The 20,661-nt window shown below is 48.3% G+C and overlaps 1 protein-coding gene across 2 annotated transcripts; it reads right to left on the bottom strand.

Annotated features, from left to right (window-relative positions):
- Positions 1-27: 27 nt before the first annotated feature.
- Positions 28-16,156, bottom strand: IVNS1ABP (influenza virus NS1A binding protein). Of its 2 annotated transcripts, none has more exons than XM_050306619.1 (15): positions 15,936-16,156; positions 10,258-10,469; positions 8,955-9,081; positions 8,514-8,683; positions 8,352-8,427; positions 7,794-7,967; positions 7,323-7,448; positions 5,836-5,943; positions 3,652-3,778; positions 2,905-3,129; positions 2,674-2,795; positions 2,450-2,576; positions 2,238-2,369; positions 1,926-2,099; positions 28-1,441 (listed from the first exon to the last, which is right to left on the bottom strand). In XM_050306619.1, exons 3-15 carry the CDS (start codon positions 9,063-9,065, stop codon positions 1,188-1,190), a joined length of 1,926 nt encoding a protein of 641 aa, XP_050162576.1. In that variant the 5' UTR covers positions 9,066-9,081; positions 10,258-10,469; positions 15,936-16,156; the 3' UTR covers positions 28-1,187. The 2 variants fall into 2 exon arrangements, with proteins under 2 accessions (XP_050162576.1, XP_050162577.1); XM_050306620.1 differs by lacking the exon at positions 15,936-16,156 and adding an exon at positions 10,900-11,126.
- Between the last annotated feature and the right edge of the window lie 4,505 nt (positions 16,157-20,661).

Consider the following 20,661-nt stretch of genomic DNA (forward strand, 5'->3'; position numbering starts at 1 on the left):
CACAGAGAGCTCAGGGCACGCCTGTGGTGCGAGGGTTTCCCAAAAGGTACCTTTAATGTGTTTGCAGCAGCAGCAAGCAGTCAGTGCTAGTTTGGCACCCAGAGTTAGATGTGCAGCACTACACATTAGACACCGAGTCATCCCAACCCAACAGCTGATCCAGAGGAATAGAGAGAGTGAACTAAAACAGGACTATGAGCACGTAGGAAATCAAGTTATTCGTGTTCTATTACACTTCCAGCTTGGAATATTAGAAAAATAAACTTAAGACAGTTACTACAACACATTTTCATTGCCAGCTGGCAAGAGTTTAAAACCCCCGAGAACCCCCCTCCCCGAGTTGTGGTACAAAGATCAGCTCCCCCAGAGTAACAAATGGCTGTACAGAAAGCGCTCTGCATCCTCAAAACACCTGGAGCCAAAGGAGTTCTCCCCCCAGGAAGTCTCAGCTGTGGTGTCTCAGAAAGCCTGTGCAGCTCAAAGGAAGGTGGTGCAGACTAACTTACACTACGGCAGCAGAGGCAAAGCTCCCACACGGGGTGAGTCCACTGTCCTGCTCAGTCTCTGTGAACTCCAAGGTTGTCTCTTTGTTCCAGTAACCACTGACTGCCATGTGCACTTCAACAGACAGAATACTCTGCTGAGTATATAAAAACTGTTATAAAAAGGCAATTGTAAAAGATAAGGTATTAGCAGAGGCATGTCAGCTTTTTTTTAATAAAAAAAATAGCCATTATATCTATTTAAATAAGGCTTCTTGTTACAGATTGTTCCAGTTACTGAAGGAAACCAAGGCCTGATGAGAAAGAAAAAACAGCTATCCCCCACAAACCTTACCCTTCCTGCCCCGAGAACACACCTCCAGGAAGCCATTTCATGTGCAAAGTGACAGAACAAACACTGGGGTAAGCTCCTGAAATGATATGCCCAGTCTAGTTGCTCCTGCTTTATCTTCAAAATCTTTAAAACAAAACCAAAACAAAAGTTCTAAAATACACAAAAACCCCCTTCATCTCAATATTCCTTCCAAAACAAAATATGTACAGCACATTAATATGCAATATGCAAAAGCTCTGCGTTGCTGTTGGCAACGTCTATGCCCTCCCCACCCCTATTCACAGGTGTACCTCTACTGACACGCAATTACATCACTAAGCCTGTTAGTTTGAAAAGGGGATTTAATTCACTCAGAACTTGTAGATCTTCGTGTAGGGGCTCCACTCGTTGGACTCGGGGTTGTAGACTTCGAGCGTGTTGAGGAAGTCGTTGCCGTCGAAGCCCCCCACGGCGTAGATGGTGTTGCCCACGGTGGTGATGCCGGCGTTGCTGCGGGCCGTGGTCATGCTGCCCATCATCCTCCACTCGTTGCGGGCGGGGTCGTACATCTCCACGCAGTTCACGGCGTGCGTGCCGTCAAAGCCGCCGCCCACGAACAGCTTGCCTGGCAAAGGAAGGGCAGGGGTGGGCGCTGTGTCCCAGCAGGGCAGGGGTGGGCGCTGTGTCCCAGCCTCCTCCTGGGAACGCGGCCCAGAGGGGGAACCGTGGGGGGCTGGCAGAGGCCTCAGTCAAGGCTCCACCGGCTTTGGTCCCGAGCGTGGCAGCTGAGGGCGGGTTGGGTCAGAGCAAGGGCCAAGTCCCAGCGCAAACAAACGGGTGCAGCTCTGAAGCGCTTTGGGAAGAGCGGGCAGGGGGTGAATGCCCCAAAACTCTGATTACTTTTCCTTATCCAAACAAGGTTTGGCCAGGTTCTTACTGAACCGTGTCCTCCCCGAGAAGGAACACAGCTTTGTATTCTGCTCACATCGCAGCCTAACAGGCGACATTCAGCAAGCCCCAGAGGCTGCTCAGGCCCTGCAGCAGCAGCCCCTACAAGAGAGCCCCCCTCAGAGACAGCCCCCTCCCAGAGAGCCCCGGCAGCTCCGCACCTTCCCGCACGGCCACGCCGGCGCCGCGCCGCGCCACGTTCATGGGCGCTATCAGGGTCCAGGTGTTGTTCTCGGGGTTGTACCGCTCCACGCTGTTGAGGCAGTTCCACGACTCGGCGCCCCCGATGATGTACAGGAACCCCCCCAGCTCACACACGGCCGACTGGTGTCTCCCTGCAACCAAACACCAGCACGGCCATGCACCGACATCCCACAGCAGCGCAAAGGAAAGCTTTGGGCTGGGATTTGCTTTGGGGCACTTCTGTGGTCGCCCTTTTCTCCCCCTCCCTCCTGACTACACAGTAAACTTACGGATGTTCAGGGGAGCGCAGCTCGTCCAGGACTTTGTTACAGGATCAAACACCTCGCAGTTCTTCAGTCCCTTTTGGCCATAAGGATCGGAACCACCCACGATGTACAGCTTTCCATTGAGGGCACACACTCCTGTTTATGAGGGACAGCGTGTAAGGCAAAAGGGAGCGAATGTAAAACACCCCCAGCCCCCTGTGCTGCAGAGGCCTCACCTGCATTGCAGCGGTTGGTCCTCAGCTCTGGGACAGGAGTCCAGTCGTCGATTTCTGGCTCGTACATCTCTCCACAGCTCAGGTTATCTGAGTGGCCGTTGGACCCCCCCACAACGTAGAGCTGCCCCTGAGTGGAACAAACACACCCCCCCTTCAGCACTGGAGCGCCCGTGGAAGCAGAGGAACGCCTCGTGGCGGTCAGCGTGCCCTGTGCGTGCACCCACCATCAGCACTGCCATCTGGAACCGAGCCCTGGGCGTCCTCATGGGCGCGAGGAAGGTCCAGGTGTCGGTCTGCGGGTCGTAGCACTCCACGGTGCGCAGGCACTCCTCCCGGTTGTAGCCACCTGCAAGCAAAGGCTCTTGTGGCACCGCCGCCCCACAGCCCGGGTGCTGCGATGCCGAAGGGCCGCTCAGGGCGGTGAGGATGCCCCAGCCCCCTGCCCGTGCCCTGACCTGCAGCGATGAGTTTGCCGTGGAGCTCGGCCGTGCCCAGCCCTGAGCGCGCGTACTGCATGGGGGACATGGGCTTCTCCACCACGTTGCTGGGCTGCAGCTCAAAGCTCAGGCTCTTCAGCAGCCGGGGGGTGCTCGAGGGGGAGCTCTGCGGGCTGTTCCGGCCGTGCAGGAAGATCACACACAGCACACCGTCCAAAACAGCCAGACACAGGTACGTGTTACCTGGCACCGGGAGAGAAGGAGAGACCACCCAGGTAAGTCAAGTCGTGCGTCACCCAAAGTGAAAGCCAACGAGGCTCTTTTGGTTCTGCTTCTCCCCTTATCTCCTTGGGTTTTTTATTGGTTACTGGTATTCCAAGTGTTAGAAAAAGTGTTAGTTACTGAAAAATATGAGTTTTAGGTACTAAAATAGTACTCTAAGAACGTAAGACAGCAACCTAAGGATGTGCTGGTAGGGTCTCCTCACACACCCAGAGCAGAGAGCTCTGCTGATTAAGTAGGGACTGCCTATCTCCTTAGGATTTTCTGGGTAACTGCTGCACACCACGGCATTTGGGATGGCCCTGTAGACAAGGAATTGAGATGTATGTGATCCCAGTTACATTAGAAACATCCCACCAATTACTTGTAAGGAAAAGCACTTCTGCATTCCTCAGAGATGCTGGAGGAAACCCCTGGGGAGCAGGAGGTGGTGGGTACACGATACCAGACACATCTGTCAGACAAGCCCTGCCCGTTACTCACTCGAAGTCTTCTCTGAAGCAATGATTTTCCACTCGTGTTTAGGACTCTGAACAATAGCATTTGGAGAAAGACTTCCAGAGGAGCTGCTACTGATCTGCTTGTGATCATTCTCACGTGGTGGCTTCTTCTGCAAAATCAAAAGGCAGCTACAGAAACCTAGCCAGACTCACCTCCTGCTACCTCTGCTTCCCTGAGCTACTCCGTCACTGCTCCAGAGAACATCTGAGCGCCACCCCCGCAGAGCGGCGTCCATAGCACACCTCCTGCACAGCATCTACCCAGCAACAGCCAAAAACCACCCTGCACCTTCCTCCTGGGACTCCTCTCATCCTGGGACTGCAGCTCTACACTGCTGCTGGTGGAGCAGGAACCATTTCCAATCCCTGCGAGAGCCTGCCTCGCCGACAGGATTGACAGATGCGGGGGAAGAGCTGCGTGCAGTGGGACACCACCGAGTACCAACGAGAAGCCTCTCTCACAGCTCTGCTCCTGCACCCGGAGTTCATTATATAATGCTGGTTGGAAGTGAATTAACTATTCTCTTCATTCCCTGAAGACAAATTAATTTCGCCTCAGTTCCTCTCTATGCTCAGATTAGCTGTTTCTTGGATTTTACTCCCTTGATACTTCCCAGTAACAGGAGATTTCTGCTTTCTTTTCATCTTCAATTAAATTTATACTGTAGCTTATATTATTTTGCTCCATTAAGAAAACCCTCCAAATTTCCCATTTCAGCACAGTTGGCTGGGGCGGTTCAGGCTTTTTCTGCAGCCCAGAAGTTGCTGTGCTGTCTGTTCTGCTCAGCAGCAGAGTTTGTGACCACACACCCAAGTCTGTGATGCTTGCAGAGTTCCCCGGAGCCTGATCTCCATGGAAACTGTCCCAGGCCTTCTGAAACACATCACCTAGCGCAGATAACCTCTCACAGAGGAGCTGCCTTGCTAAACTCAGCTCCCCGGGAACATCAGCTCATTGCTGGCCAGCGTTTTTGGTCCTGCTGAATCCCCATCCAATTAACCCCTTGTGCTCTTATCTGTGCACTGCCTCGACCCTAACAGAAAATACAAACTGCTGTAATTTAAACACTTCAAAGTTACAGTTTTCTCCAGACTGGCGTTAGATATCTCAGCTCTTTACAATGTCTAAAGTTGGTGATTCTTCTTATCAGAAAGGATTTAGAAAAAAGCTGAGGACTCCCTCCTGGTCTTATTTCTGACAATGACTGTTCTGAACTTCGCCTCCCCACTCCTGAGCATTACCAGGACCCGTATCCAAAGCTGGAGAAGTCTGCGAAGGCTTATTAAAAACAAGTAAGAGACTGGAAAATTTGCTGGCTTTTCATTTTCCTCTCTTTTCATTTCTAAAATCCATGTTCTGGGATGGACGGTGTTTTGCACACACATTAGTTAAAAGTTTCAAGAACTAAACTTTTTGTATCAGTATGTTATAAAATACTACAATACATTTGCTTCAAATTCAGTGAATTTAAACGAACTTCAGGTGTGTAAAACAACTGATAATTTACACCTGTTAGTCCCTTTCCATTCTTTGTACTTAGACAGCCTCCGTTTTGCTAAGCTGTGTGGTTTTCAGGAGTTGAGAAGGATTATACCTGGTTAGAAATAAAAAGAAAATGAACACAGTGAAAGAAACCCTTTCCAAAAGCACAGGACCGATCTGCACCCAGTCAAAACACGTCTAGCTCAGGGAGATCTGGCAGCCACGCTGGCACTGCAGCTGCACAAAAGGAACGGCTGCTGGCAGCTGAAGGATTACAACTTGGACCTGGAGTCTCTCCCTGGGCCAGAATCTCCCAGTAGCATTCCCCACTGCAAGCCAAGCAGCCCGAGATTCTTTACGCTCTCTGGATAACTCTACAAAGCCTCAGCTGACTTCCTGCAGCTGAGTGCTTGCCTGCCTCTTCTTTCTTCCAACAGCCAAGACTGATTTTGAAGTCAAACCCAGAGCACTGGGTTTTGCAAAGGCCCAGTCTGCCAAAAAACCAGAGGCTGAGACTGTACCACTGCCTCCAGCAGCTCTGAAAGAGATGATACCTTCCCGTGCTGTGCTTCTCCACGACAGCTGCTGCTGCTGCTTTCTCTGCTGGCACAACACGAGACTTCAGGTGTGCTGTAAACTGCTCCAGCCTACCTGGGGTTACCTGAGGCTGTCTGCAATTTGTACCTGCACAAACTGAATGTGGTCATCCTCACTGCCATACACCTCAGCCTGTCCATCTAGCAGATTTCCATCAAGCAGCTTGTGATCAGCTGAGTAGTACAGCGTTTGCACCTGCAAAGACAACAACAGAACACCCATGTGGCTGCTGTCAGTGCTCCTCAGCTACAGGCACATCACCCCAGGCACACCCTGCTCCTCGGCTCGGCTGAGCTCGCCCAGGGGCACCACTAAAAGGAAGCAGATGTCATGGTGGCAATCTTCAAACAGGGGTGGAGGGTCCACACTTGCTCAGCTTGAGAGAGACATCTTCCTTTTCCACGGGCTTCTGCTGTTTGGTTTTTTTCCAGCACAGAAACATTAGACAAGCAAAAGGCACATTAATATGCAGAGTTACACAAATTCACAGTCTCATGCAAAGCATTTTTCCTTATCCCTGCACACAAGTTTTCTTGCTTGAAAAATACACATATTTATCTCCATCAAAAAATGTCAAGAGAAGCCAACAGGGGGCTCTAAAAGAAAGGTATGGGAATGAGGGAAGACAACACAAATTTAAGCTCTGGAGGGAACTGTTGTCCACCACTGAACAGCAGATGCAGCTGTTTCAATGAAATGCATCTGAGTTTTAACATGATCAAAGCTTTCAAAATGAGTTGCTCCACGAGGAAATACACACTTGAGAATATACGACAGTATCAACATGTACCTTTGCCTATACAAGCGTTTCTGACGACCCTTCATGCTTGGAAATAACAAACTTGGAAAATGCTGACGTTCCATGAGATTTGGCAAAGCCTGTAGCCAATTAAAAATGTGGCCTCCCCGCTAATTTTTCCATTAAACACTGCCCAGGTTACGTCTACTATCAGTATTCATGAGTAAAGCCATTTAACAACACACAAGTTTCAAAAGAATGTATCCTGTAAAAGGAGTAATAAACACCATTAAATCATCATCATCGCTCTCTGCCCACAGCGGATTTTCTTAGGAGCACTGGGGCAGGACTGCTGCTTCTGTACGTGTCAATACACTGGAGGTTCTTCTTGGTTCTTCAGCCTTGGTATCCTAGTTTTGTTAATAAACCTATGGGGAGATAAACCAACGGGGAGGAACAACCATTAGAAGCTTTTACCTACTGTGCATTTACAAGCAAAACCTGCAAAAGGAAAACATCAAGAATCTACGGCAAGTCCTCAGTTACCACCTCCCCAAACCTACAGCAAGATACACGCCACTCTGAGGGCACTATACAGCAACAGGGAGCGGAAAGGGAAAGCAGAAGACCAGACTGAACAGTTCATTCAGCTCACCTGAACACCCCCCCAGTTTCTCAGCTTAGGGGTACCTACAGTAAAATTTAAATTCTTTAGGGTCATAGTTCAAAAAGTGAAAAAAAAAAATTTAAAAAATTAAAAAGGGATCATCCTTCATAATGGCTTTTTTGTTTAATAGAAGAATAAAAGTTTCATCCCATTTTCTTGAAGACTAACCTCTTCCATGAGATCTTCCAGGCTGTCTCCGTTCTCCCAGATGCTGCGCTGTACCCAGTTGATTACCTTTGTGTACAATTTGCCATTGCTGGGTAGGCCAACATTGTCTTCCAGCATTATTTCAAGCTTGAAGGAGAAGAGAAAAGCATGATTATTCCCTGGGAATTACCCTGGTATTTGTAGCGTGCTGTACTTCCCACAGTCAGCACTACTCTCACTTTACCTCCGAGGAGCCTTCCAGGCTCTGGAACTGAGCTGAGTGTTTAGCCCAAGCACTGCTCCTGCTGCACTTGGAAAGGATGACAGTGTGTCCTCTCCACACTCAAGGTTCAGAGCATTTGGATGTTACACAGATCCGCAACTGGCAGAAGCCGGTACACCAAGTTTCCCTTCCCCCAAAAAGGAAGCCGTACTTGCTGGTTGCTCTGCAGAAATCCCATCCCAGAAGCAATTCTACAAAGCCAAACCAACCTTTAGCCGTGGGAGTTTGAGAAATTCCTCCTGCTCTGAGATCTGCACGAGGTGTTCCTGTATGTAGCCGTCGATCTTGTTCAACAAACGGGAGTCTCCCATGGAACTGGCAAAGTTCCGGTAGGAGATGCAGCTCTGCACATCCATCTTGGACAGCAAATAGTCCCCACAGACCTGGGAAGGGAAAAGCTGCATCTTAGTTCACAAGTACACCAAAGTTTTCTGCATGTAAATTATCCACCCCAGCATACAGCCACAGCTGTTTCCTGCCTGCAGGACAGTGACTGTCTGCTGCCCTCCCTGTGCCAGAGCTGCAAAGGACACGTTGCCTTCCACAGGAACATGCACATATTAAATGAAAAAGTCAGATACATTTGGAAGTTGCTGATGTGACAGTGCAGCACTCACTGCTGGCACCCAAATCAGCGCAGTGCCAGGACACCTCTACAGGAGCTTTCCACTGACACACAGTCATTTTCTGCCTCACTAACACCAAAAAGCACAGTGCTGTCAGCCTGGGAAGGCAGAAGGGACTTCCACAGGAGCTGAGAACTGTACCTGCTTAACCCTCTCCATCTTCAACCTCTTTGCTGCAGAGTATACATCTTTCACCAGCTCTTTGTCAGCTTTCAACCTATTGAAAGACAGAAATTTATCTTTATTATCATTGATTTTCCAAACCAAAGCTTACCCTCTCTGGTTTCTGTGTACACTACTTACTGAGCAGTGTAGGCATAATTCAAGAGAACTTCCACAGCCTCTGGATTGAGATCATCGAATTTCACATGGGAGACTCCGTGGCAGTCGCTGTCAGTGTTGAAGATTTCAAACAGGTAGGGGCTGCAGCAGGCCAGCACAGCTCGGTGTGCCAGCATCTCATGGCCACACACCTGCAGTCAGAACACAAACAGGAAGCCCACATGCTGGTAAGGAATTGTTGGAATTACATCTGTATTTTAATAGTATAAAGAGAAAGCCACAGTTCAGGTGGTTGCCACAGATCAAATTGGTTTTTCAAATCAATAGTCTCCAGCTGGAAAACAATGTCAGCATCACTTCTCTCAAAGTGTTTCTGATTTCTTTTTTTAAAGTATACATTTTTCAGGAAAACTGGACTCTGAGACGCCCCCTGTCCCCCTCCAGGGAACAGGACACGGGTACCTGCAGGCGGACGTCGCAGAACTGGCCGCTCTTCCGTAAGGCATTGAGTTTGGCAACGGAGGACTCGATGAAGTTCTCATCTTCAAACATCAAATATCCATTGGGAATCATTTTGGGGATGGTTTGGCTGCAAGGAGAAGACATAAAGGTTATGGCCACAATGTTAAGCTTCAGTGCAGGAGGACAGTTAACACCCTGTTTGCAAACAAACCTTCAGGGAGATTAATGGGTTCATGATTTTCAGAGACCAAGGCCACCATTCTTAATTCACATCATGGGAGGTGCCAGGTTCAGAACTATACCCTGACCTCTGCCAGCCCCATGGGAACAAGATGGAAGCCCCTGGATTACACAAGAAGCTTCATTCCCCTCTATAAAGATCTTATTTGGGAGATTCAGCACCAGCTCTCATTACTCGTCACCATTTTCCATTCACTGTCACACTGGTCAGCTGCAATTTTTGCACAGCTACATTGAAAAATAAGAACTTAAAGTAACCGGTGAAGTAGAATAGAAATATTTTTGGTTTAATTTTATGAGTAATGACTCAGTATTTTAGAACATCTGGAAATCATGAAACAACGTTATGACCAACAAAATGACGACGGTGGATTTTAAGTCATCTTGAAGCTAAAACAACTTTCCCTGAAGATCTTACCCATATATAAACACACTACCTCAGGGGAACTGGTCCAAGGCAGGAAAAATAACTTCAGGAAACTAACTTTTTAATCTGGAAGCTATTTTGTAGCTCCTTCAATTGATTTGCTTTTACTTAGGCACTTACAGGGAAAGTCCACTTTCCAAATAGGAAGCTAATTAAGAATACTAAAACGTTACCCTGAGGTCACCTAATGAATTAAAAATAGTAATAAAAAAAAAAAAGAATTTGTAAGTTTGAGCAGCTAACATACACAAAAGTATAGGTTCCTCAAGAATTGCAGAGGAAAGTATATGTGGGGTACTACCAATGTTACCAGCAACAATTCGTATTGCCACCTAAGGGTTAAGAAAATTCTGAAGATCAGAGTAAACGAGAAAACCTCAAACCAGAAAAAAGTGGAGAGCAAAAATCAGTAGCAGAAATAGCAAAGCCTCCCCCCCCAAATAATTCTGGTATTAATCCACTTATTTTCACTTACCACTGCAAGCATTTGACCCTAAACCGGCAACGATATTCTTAATTACGAAGATTATTACCATTTATTGTGTTTTATTAAAAAAAGGACAGCAAGGGTTTATATTTGCAGAATTTCATCTAAAGTAATAACTACTGTAGACACAGTTAGTGGTATCAACTCACCTAACAAATATATGACTGCAAATTTAAAGTAGTCCAATGGTATCACTGTGCTAGAACAGAGCACTTGAGTGTCCGTGCTCTGGGGAGATGTTTGGTGAAATGCAAAAGCAGCTGCAATATGGATTCCAAAACTATCAGGCTTGAAGGTGATGTAATGAAGTCCTTATGAGCTATAGACATGAATTTCTTCTGTGATGATCATTCATCATAACCTGCAATAAAGCAGAAGTTATCAAGTAAGGACAATAGATAGTGCTACCCTGTATTTCAGATAAAACTTTCATGCTGTCTCAAAGTACAAGTTCCTGACCCAAACAAACAAGTTCTGGTTCACAAACAAGTTGTTCCTCACAAAAAGCAAACAGCCTGAAAAATTCCACAGTGACACCAACACATTCTCGTGCCTAATGAGAGATCAGCCACTTGTTAAACCCCCAAAGACCAGAAAAGGGCTAAATTAGTGCTTAGAGAAAAAGCGAGAAGATCTGAATCCCTTTTTCAGACAATTCCTTACCAGCTCTGCCCTTCAGCACATCCTATCCCAGACCATCCTGGCTTGCACGAGTAACTTGCAACTAACACAACAAAAATACTGTTTTAAAACAGAACTTTAGAAAAGACCCCGATCCACAAGCCTCCTACCTTTGGCTTCTCCTGGGCTCATCTACTTATAGCCTTCTTCTACCGAATGCCTAAAATTGTCTGACGATGGATTAAGGACATGTCTGAAATGACTGGGCATGTCTCCAGTCTCTGGTACTTCCAGAAGGATTTATAAACTCAGAAACCACTATCTGGATGACAGCTTTCCCCGGTGAAAAGTCTGTGACCAGAATTAGTTGGGTTCTGGTCGAGCTCTGCGCTGGGATTCCACCTTCCGTGGGCTCTTTATGCCAGGAATTTCGGGGAGGGCACAAGAGGAGGAGGAGGAGCAGTGGGGAGGGAACAAGCAACAAACACCCACTCTGGAACTTTCCATGACCCTGATGCCACCTCAGGAAAACCTCTGGCACTCCAGCTCCAAAACTCTATTTGTAACTCCAGAATAAATGCCACGCTGGGAATCGGGTTTCCTAAGAAAAGCCGCCTCGTTGCAGGAAGAGAAGCCTGTGACGCTGGTGCTGCCGCACGGGTGTCCCTTGGCAGGAGCTGCCTCTCCCTGCTCCCTGGGCAGAGCAGCAGCTCCAGCGGGAGGCAGGTCCGGGAGCGGCAGGGGGCATTATCCGCCAGATCCCAGCTCCACGGGAAACTGTCCCAGCCCCGCAGCCCTGCAGACACCTCGTGCAGGAAGAATCAACATTCAGTAGTCTGGCTACTGGAACAGGCACACCCCCGCTCCAAGGAAGGAACACCTTCCCCAGAGCTCCAGCCAGCTGGAAGGGAGAACCCTGGAACGCCGGGAGGACCCTGGGACTATAACCTTCTACTTTAATGTCAGCCTGCTTTTCTAGGAAAAGGAATCTCAAAGATTAAAGGTGTATTCTTTTTATAATCCTACAGGCAAGGTCTGAAATCGAAACCAAGCTCTATTTACCAAATATTATTTAATTAAGCATTTGGCAGTCAACACTTCTCATGTGGGTACAACTGGCATAATCACTGCAGGTTTCAGAGCTGCTCAGAACAGAGTCCAACAGCCTGACTCCCCAGAGATTCACCTCAACCAAAACCTTTCCAGTTACAGGACAGCCAAACAACTCTAACCCAATCCCAGCACCAGCCTCGCTCAGTTTACATCTCTGGGCATGTTTTGTCACATTCTGCTGTAGCATATCAACTTTATAATTCAAGTGCTACACCTCTGTTCTTGTGACCTTGAAGACCTAAAAAGATCATCCCAAATAATTCCGGATTGAAATGGAAGATTTGTCTCTCCCAGTTCTCTGTGTGTGACGTCAAACCTACACATACACATCGGTGCACCTCAAAGTATTGTCCAATTTGAGTATCTGCAAATGTCTTAATTACTGCCACAGAGTTTCAGTGCTGGTTTTGTGTGTCATGGCTAATATTATTACTCAAAATAGCATTAAAGAGCCTGAGCAGATTCATCACTTTCCACATTCTTTTTGGTGCACTACTGCTAGAACAAAAGCCAAACTTTGGCCGGTGCCAAAATTCACTAAAAAGCCAAGAATGCTGCATTTTCTGCATTAAATGTTATAGACAGGCACTGCAAACAAACTTCTTCCTTACAATTATTTTAAAAATCTAATCTCTTTGTCATTACCTCCCCCACCTCCTTGCTTATGCTCCCTTCTAGCTCACCACAGCAAGAACTGTGTGTGGCTTTTTGTCACAATTTTCCAGGCTTTTGAATTTATTTGAAGCCCAGTGTGATGTTCCCAAATCACTGCCAGCCAGGGAAAGCCTGGTGCCTCTGATGACTTTTCACGATGACTTTTCAAGCTCCACCCAAATGCACTTCTTTAAACACTTTAAAGCTACAAAATTGGCATCCCGGAATGGGGACAACACGTTCCACTTGAGAAAACTCTTAGTTGAGAGTTCCCTGCACTTACTTTATAGTGAAGCAAAAAAAAGAACTGAGAGCGATGTGTGAGCTCCGGCTTTCTGTTCTGCTTAATGCTGAGGGTGGACAGTGGTGACACACTACCCATCGATGGAGGGTCGATCACACTGTGCTGGCCAACACGCGGTGTGCTCCCACGGCACGGCCGTTCCCAAGCACAGCAATGCCAGCGCTCAAACGTCTGCGCAGCTGCTGCACGTAACTCAGCTGTGCTGGCAGAACTGCTTCCTGAGCGCTTCATGTGGGGCACAGACTGACACCTTCCTTTGCTACATGTGTGTACCACCGCACCATGACAGAGTCACGGCTTGTAACGCGCTGGGAGATGAACTGGCTGCACACACCGCCTGCCAGAGGAGAAACTTCCTGCTTTTCAATTCATCTGCCCATTTCCCTGATGCGTACTTAAAGGGGCATTTAAGAAGACTCACCTAAATAACGACAGTAAGTCTCCTCATCCTTCACTATCCTCTTATATATCTTGCAAATGCTGCTGGAATATGATTAGCTCGGTTACAAGAGCAAATAAATGTAATAATTAATACGTTCTAAATTCTTAATTGGGTTCAGAATTTGGAATCTGCACAACACAATGTTTTATTTAAACAGTTGTTCACTGCAGAAAACATCCCAGCGTTTAAAAAATCTTCCCCAAGATTATTACTGGAGCATCTCAAAGCCCTTACCGTGCCCTAGGACTCCCTTGCAGAGGCACCTGCAGGACCTGTGATCTCTGGTGAGGTACCAAGAGAAAGCCCCAGAGGCAAAAGGCACCTTGCCCATGATCTGACGACACAGGGGGTATCTCTTTAACCTCTCATCTTTAATACAGTCCACTTTCCATGTGCTGTATTTCACTAAAAACATAAAGCCCGTGCTCTGCACCAATTTTGCACAAACTTTTTTGTCAGATTGAGGTATTACCTCTTCAACTCACAAGTGAAGCACTGCCTTGTGGAAGATACTTGTTCATCTGCTGACTAAAAGTCAATACTTGTAGAAATAATGATGGACACTTGATTGACACTTGTTGGGACAATGAAACAAAAATGGAATGTAACACCCCCGTGGGTGCTTTCTGGCTTGTCACAGCCCAGCTCAGAAGAAATGTAGGTCACACCTTCAACTGTGTACAACAGGCCATTACCTGTATCAGAAGATAAAACCAGACGTCCTCAAAACATTTCTTTCAGATATTAGTATTTATTTATGATAAAAACACACAATCTTTTCATCTCTGAGTTTGTACTGGTCCACGTCACCAAGACACGTATCAACCTATTTTACACCACTAAACAGCTCAACTTCTTTACGACAGTGATTTAAGGTAAGACTCAGAATTTACAACAATTTGTTTTGCTTATTCACTTCTCAGTTGTTTTCCACGAAGATTTAGTCTCACTGATAATTATGACTTGTAGACAAAATTGTTCTATTTCACTGCAAATCAACCTCAGTTGTGCTCCCACCCCAGCAGTGAGGAGAAGGGAGGGAATATTTGCTATCCCTGAGTAAGAACTGAAGGGGAAGGATGGAGTACTGTGGACATTTTCCAAAATCTCTGACATGCAACCCCAGAGGACGCAATACTTGGACTGTCCTCTATAGAGAGCAAGCCTAGGGAGCTCTTCCAAACACACATTATGCATGCAGACTTTAAAAATTTATAAGCAGCAGGCTTTCTGCTTGAATGTTACTGCTGTTCCAGCGACAGCCCTCAGCTCTGACACCTCAGCTGCCCATTCAGCACTCACTTCCAGGACTGGCCTCCCACGCCTCCGAGTCCCAGCACTGCTCATTACTCCCCTTTCCACACTGCTCCTGCCTTTCCTCTCCTTTCCCACGTTAGAAGTTTATTGTTGTCATAGTCTTTATCTACATCTCTTTTTTCGCCTTCTGCCTCACATCCACTCTACTAAAATCTGAGCTGTTTCCTCCTCCCTCCCTCCTCATGGGTTTCTTCTTCCCACTAACAGACACTTCCCACAGTTCTCCAAACATCTGTCACACAACCAAATTAGTGGGGTTTGTTTGTGTGTCCTCCTGGTCTCCCACCCCCCCATTCTGGGTAGTTTTTGCCTTTCTTAGCATCTCCTGCTCCTTAAGAACTCAAGCTGAGGAAAACAAAATCAGATCTATTTACAGCAGTCTCCTAACTGGAAAGTATTCCCTGACTGTTGTATCCTCCGCTCAGGAGTCAGGCGTGTGGCTAGAAAATCTGCTTTCTAAAATTAATCCAATCTCACCATCAAAGCACCACATCCTGCTTGGCTTCTTATTTTGCAGCTCCCTGACAGAATAGAATAAATATGGTGTCTACACACCCATCACTGGAAACAAGAAAAAAAAATCCTCCCTTCACAAACCACATAAATAGAGTGATATGAGGCTGTGTTTCCATTACTCCACCACCACTCATCTCCTTAGGAGTAACTCTGCCTCTCACTTTGTCAACATTCTTCTATCCTCTATAAAAATCATAACCGATCCAGGTTTCATTGTCCGTGGGAATCCCGGGTGAGGGAACAGGGACAGTGCCAATGCAAAGGTATTTTCTACCTTGTAGAGCCTCTGAAAAATTCCACAAAGCTGCTGGAAATCGGTGCACACAGGCAGAAAATACTGTACTTCCTCCACCCACCCCCCTAAACAAACAAAAACCCAACAAACCCCCTGGTCGTTCATCCTCACCCGCTTTCCCCAGAAGCACTACCGTGGGCTGACAGCCCACATTTCGCTGTATTATCGCTGTATAGATGACGGGAAGGGTCGTGACATTGCCAAGCAGCTGTCAGCACACGTTCTTCACCCCTCTTTCCTGCAAGCCCGGGACTTCCGCGATCCTTGCCCCCCGTTCCTGCCGCGGCGCTGGGGGAGGCAGCGCGGGGAGTGCCGGCCGGGGCCGCACCACAGCCCCGCTGCCCCCGCAGGGACCGAGCGGCCTCCAGGCCGTGCCCACGCGGCAACTCCGCGGCCCGAGGAGCCGGGCCCGAGCACCCAACAAAGAGCGGCGCGGCCGCAGCGCCTCCGGCTCCCTCAGCGCCTCCGGCTCCCTCAGCGCGGGGCGCCCGCCCGGGCCGCCGCCCCCGCCCGCTCCGCGGCGGCGAACAAAGAGCGGCTGCACGGCCCTGCCCGCCCGCCCTACCTGCTGCCTCTGGGCGCAGACGGCGCTGACCATATTGGGAGCCTCCGGACCGCGGGAGAAGCCGGTTCGTAGGGGCAGCCTCGGCCCGCCGAGAACAGGGAGGGCGCGGAAGGCGCGGCGCTGCCGAGGGAGGAGGAGGAGGAGGAGGGCGGCGGGAGCGGAGCGGGAAGCGCGGCCACGGAGCTGCGGGAACACGCAGAGGCTGCGCCTCGGACCGTTCGCCTGCGCGGGGCGGGAAGCGAGCGAGGGAGGGAGGGACGGAGGGAGGGAAGGAGGCGGCACTGGGGCGGCGATCGGCCCCGCTTGGCCGGGAAACGAGTGTGGCCGCTCCTCCCTCCGCGGCCCAGGGCCCTGCGGCCACGGCGGGTCCGCCTCGGGGGCGGCGGGACAACGGCCGGGCCCGCGAGGGCTGACGAGGAGGAGGGAGGGACGGACCCGCCGCGCCCGTTTCTGCCGGTACCCGGCCCCGCCGCGGGCGTTCCTCGCAGCGCTGAGCCTCGAGCGCAACTGGCGCAGTCACCTTTGTTTTTCAAACCTGGTGCTGCCTGTGTTCTTCAGCCACGACACCCCCTCAGCCACGACACCCCCTCAGCCACGACACTCCCCCAGCCATGTCACTCCTCAGCCATGGCACTCCTCAGCCATGGCACTCCTCAGCCATGGCACCCCTCAGCCATGGCACCCCTCAGCCATGATCTCCTTAGCCATGACACCCCTCAGCCATGGCACCCCTCAGCCATGTCACCCCTCAGCCATGTCACCCCTCAGCCATGTCACCCCTCAGCCATGGCACTCCCTCAGCCATGGCACCCCTCAGCCATGACCCCCTCAGCCGTGGCACTCCTCAGCCATGTCACCCCTCAGCCATGGCACCCCTCAGCCGTGGCACTCCTCAGCCATGATCTCCTTAGCCATGACACTCCCTCAGCCATGGCACCCCTCAGCCATGTCACCCCTCAGCCATGTCACCCCTCAGCCATGGCACTCCCTCAGCCATGGCACCCCTCAGCCATGGCACCCCTAAGCCATGACTCATCCTCAGCCATGACTCATCCTCAACCGTGTCATCCCCTCAGCCATGACCTCCTTAGCCATGAGTCTCCCTCAGCCATGTCACTCCCTCAGCCACACCTCTCCCTCAGCCACGACCGCCCCCTCAGCCATGACTCCCCTTCACTGCTCTGGGCTATAGTTCAAGGGGTCATATCTGGTTGACCAAAAAATGCCATGCTTAATGCTGGGAACTCTCCCTGGCAGCCTGCCCTGTGTGTGAGGCAACACCAGCTCCATCCCACCTGTTCCAGCACCTCGGAACCCCTTGGGAACAGCATTTTCCCAGCTGGATGAGTAATATCCACATGCTCTTCACGATAAATCCTATCTTGTCAGGGAAAGTAATTTTAAAACATCCCTGCTGATAAATGAGGGGTATTTGAAGCCCTGTTTGTTATGTGTTTGTTTGTGAGGTAGTGCAGCGAGTTCCTGATTCATGGCTGGGCCTGAGAGCTGCTGCAAGATCATCATAAATAATCCGCAGACCGGGTGAAGGCTGAGGCTCCGTGTTTGCTTCCTGATTTAAAGTGCCAAGGTCACCTGGAAGGCAGCGATACACTTCCCTGTGCAATTTCCCCGTGTGCTTCCTCCGGATTCAGAGGCCATCTTGGTCAGGAAATAGGAAACCTGTAGATTATGTTAGATACAGCTGCACTGTCCTGCCAGTCAAATGTCTGTGATAATCGTCACATAATATTTACCCATTTCTCTGTCATTTTTCCAGAATCTTTGTTTCAAAACACTGAAATTGGATGATTCTGAGATTTCAAGCAGAGAGTGCTTCAAAATACTGAAAATAATGGTCTTATTGGAAGCAGGCAGAGGTATTAAAGCTCTAGGTATGTTCCTCACCTACACACATCTCTGAGATACACAGTGCCCACCCTGCAGCTGAGCCCTCCCCAGCTTCTCACTTTGCTTGCAGCAAACAGGAAAATCCCGACTTCCCTGAGGCATTCCCACTGCCTTCTTTCAGTTTTTAAATCACCAGCCACACCTCAGTGCTGCCTTCCCACTCCCTGCTTTCTTTGTGAATGAAGTTTCTTATCAGGGCCACTGTAATCAAAGGCAAAGCTGGGAGGGAGCGGGAGGTGAAGACAAGAGACAGGAACCATGATCAAATAGCTGGGATGTTCCTTAATTAAGTAAATCTCGGGATTACGCAAGCTGCAGTTCCAGTTTTCTCAGGAAAGGAGATGTCTTTATGAATCACCATCAATTTTCATTATCAGCTACCCATGAGACGTCAGAGAGCAAGAGTAGCATCTTCCTCCCAGCACAGTTAGCAGATGAGTGTTCCTAGTTCTCTTCATGTAGACAGGGAACATATTTGGGATTTTGGGAAGCATGTCTAGGCCAGGAGCTCAGGCAGCGTCTCCTTTGGGCCAGTTGCATTCTGATGGTCCAAACTCACTCCTTCGGGAAAAAAAAGTTTTTTTCCTGTGCTTCTTGCTTAGTAATCAACATGAAATTATTTTACATCATTAGAACACCACTGTTCTGGACAACAGTATTTCCTGTGATGGTGGAAAAGACTTGTATGACATTCAAATACTTTAATTTCAAATTGCTAGAAACTTTGCAATCCTTCCCAATGAAACTTATGCTAAATCTTAACTGATTTCTGAAGAACACGTTATTCAAAGGGGCTAGTGGGACTGAGTTGATGGCAGGTGACTGAGTTACTGGGAGCTGAACCAGAAGCATTAGCACATGGGCAGCACATGAAGTTCATTGGGATCTTGGATCTCCTGGTTTGACAACTGTCCTTCCCCCATAACAGTGTTTGTAAGATGTCCAGAACACTTCTTTGACAAAGCACTTCTCTAACAACACCTTGTTTTTTAAAAAATGAATAAAGTTATGCTTGGGGAGCTCTGGATGTTCTGCATACCTGTTGTCTCCCACTGCAGAAAATACAGCATTCCCAATTAATGCATGGAAAGCCCTCTCCTGGAAAGCCCTCTTGCTTTTCATCCAGGTGGTGTGTTCCTCCAAAGCCAGGTGCTTTGGAGGTGTCCCTGCCCCTGCCGTGGCTCTTCTGCTGATCCCTGCCCCGTTGTAAGGGACTCCACATGTCTCATCTAAAGATCTAATGGCTAAAGGAAAGGCTGCATTTGTTAATTCTGGATATTGCAAAGCCTTGATGTCATAACCTCAAACTCTGCTTCTGACAAAGCTGTGTCGTGAAAACCACCTGAGAGGGGAAAATATTAGATTTGGTGGGGGCAAAATACGGGGCTTGGATTGCCGCACCAAAAATGGAGGAAATGTAGAAATAATAGGTTAGTCCTAGAAGTAAGAACAAGACCTTTTTCTCTTCACATAAAGACAAATCATTCTACAATATGTCCTTAAATCCAGCATCACCCAGTGTTCCTCTGTGGCCAGACTAGCACAGCTCAGTGCAGGACAGCACCTGAGCCAGGGACACCACCAGGCAAGGATCTGAGCCCTTGTTTGGTTTTTAATAGAAAATTCTTCCTATGAGTGAAAAAACCCCAACACAATGTAGTGAATTGCCATTTATTGTGTATATATTTAAATTATATATAGATATGTATTGCAATTGAAGGTTCCTTTTGTTCTCTGTAATTCTCACACCAGTCTACTCATTCCATAGCTTTTCCTTGCTGCCTTTTGGAAGGGTTTTCCATAATTCATTCTGCTTGTAGAAGTCCTTGTGTAGAACACTTTGTCTGTGCCTTGGCTCTCAAGTCCTTAGCAATGACGTTTTAATGGTGTTTGGGCTGTGTTGGCATTGATGGTCCACACTGGACTCTTTCCTGTAAACTCTGGCACCTTGTTTGCCATCTGGCTGGCTGATAAGAGCTACTCTGGAGCAGGGCACTTCATCTCCTTTCCTTCCCCTGTGGCAAAGCAATGGTGATCTTGGATAAATTCTTTACTTGGGAGCAAAGATTGTAGGAAATTTATAAGCACTATGAAGGAGTATTAAAAGACTCAGGTTTAATAGCCATGACCTTACATTTTGAAGGCAGGTTCTCTATCAAGTCTCTGTTCATCTTTCTTGAACAGTGTAAATATCTTTCCCTTCTTCATTCCCATTCTTCCACCAGAGTCACCTTCCTTGATTTGTGCTGGACAGAAAGCCAGAGCCTGTCTGCCACAACAGGGCTATAAATTATGTCTTGTCTCATTTCCATTAAGCAAACAGAAGTCTCTAATTAATTCCATTGGATTAAGTCCACAGAAAATGTACAGAGGATTTTGAGAGAGCTGCTAGTTAATGTCTTAAAAAAACCCCTTCTTCTGACTACCTGTCCTTGAAGGATCAATCCTGCCATCTCAAAGACAACAGCTTTTGGGATGAAGCCTCATGTGAGCTCCCAGCTGCAGATATATATTGCACAGAGAAAACTGCTACAGTTCTTGAGAAATTACAGCTTTTAGAACTCTTTCAAGACAATGCTCCCCAGGCAACTGTCAGCAGACCCATTCTGGGCATGGAGGTCCTATCTTTCTTTATGTTAAAAGGTATTTTCCCTTGGCCTGGGACAGTAACCCAGATGTTACATCAGTTCACAAGTGTGGGAGTGTTCAAAGCAGTACCTGTCCTGTCATCATTCTTGGAGCAGACAAATCAAAAGCTGATATTCAGATTCAATCCCCAGCAAATGTAGTGGCACATTTGTGGCTGCCCCATCCCTGC

Source organism: Myiozetetes cayanensis, unplaced genomic scaffold (assembly GCF_022539395.1).
Source record: "Myiozetetes cayanensis isolate MyiCay16 unplaced genomic scaffold, myiCay2020 scf12, whole genome shotgun sequence".
Classification (NCBI taxonomy): Eukaryota; Metazoa; Chordata; class Aves; order Passeriformes; family Tyrannidae; genus Myiozetetes; species Myiozetetes cayanensis.

Coding starts and splice junctions, on each gene's coding strand:
- IVNS1ABP (XM_050306619.1), bottom strand. CDS start 9,065: ATGATTCCCAATGGATATTTGATGTTTGAAGATGAGAACTTCATCGAG. Junction 2,796..2,904: donor CGGCAAACTCATCGCTGCAG/GTCAGGGCACGG, acceptor CTTTGCTTGCAG/GTGGCTACAACCGGGAGGAG. Junction 2,100..2,237: donor CTGCGCTCCCCTGAACATCC/GTAAGTTTACTG, acceptor GTTTGGTTGCAG/GGAGACACCAGTCGGCCGTG.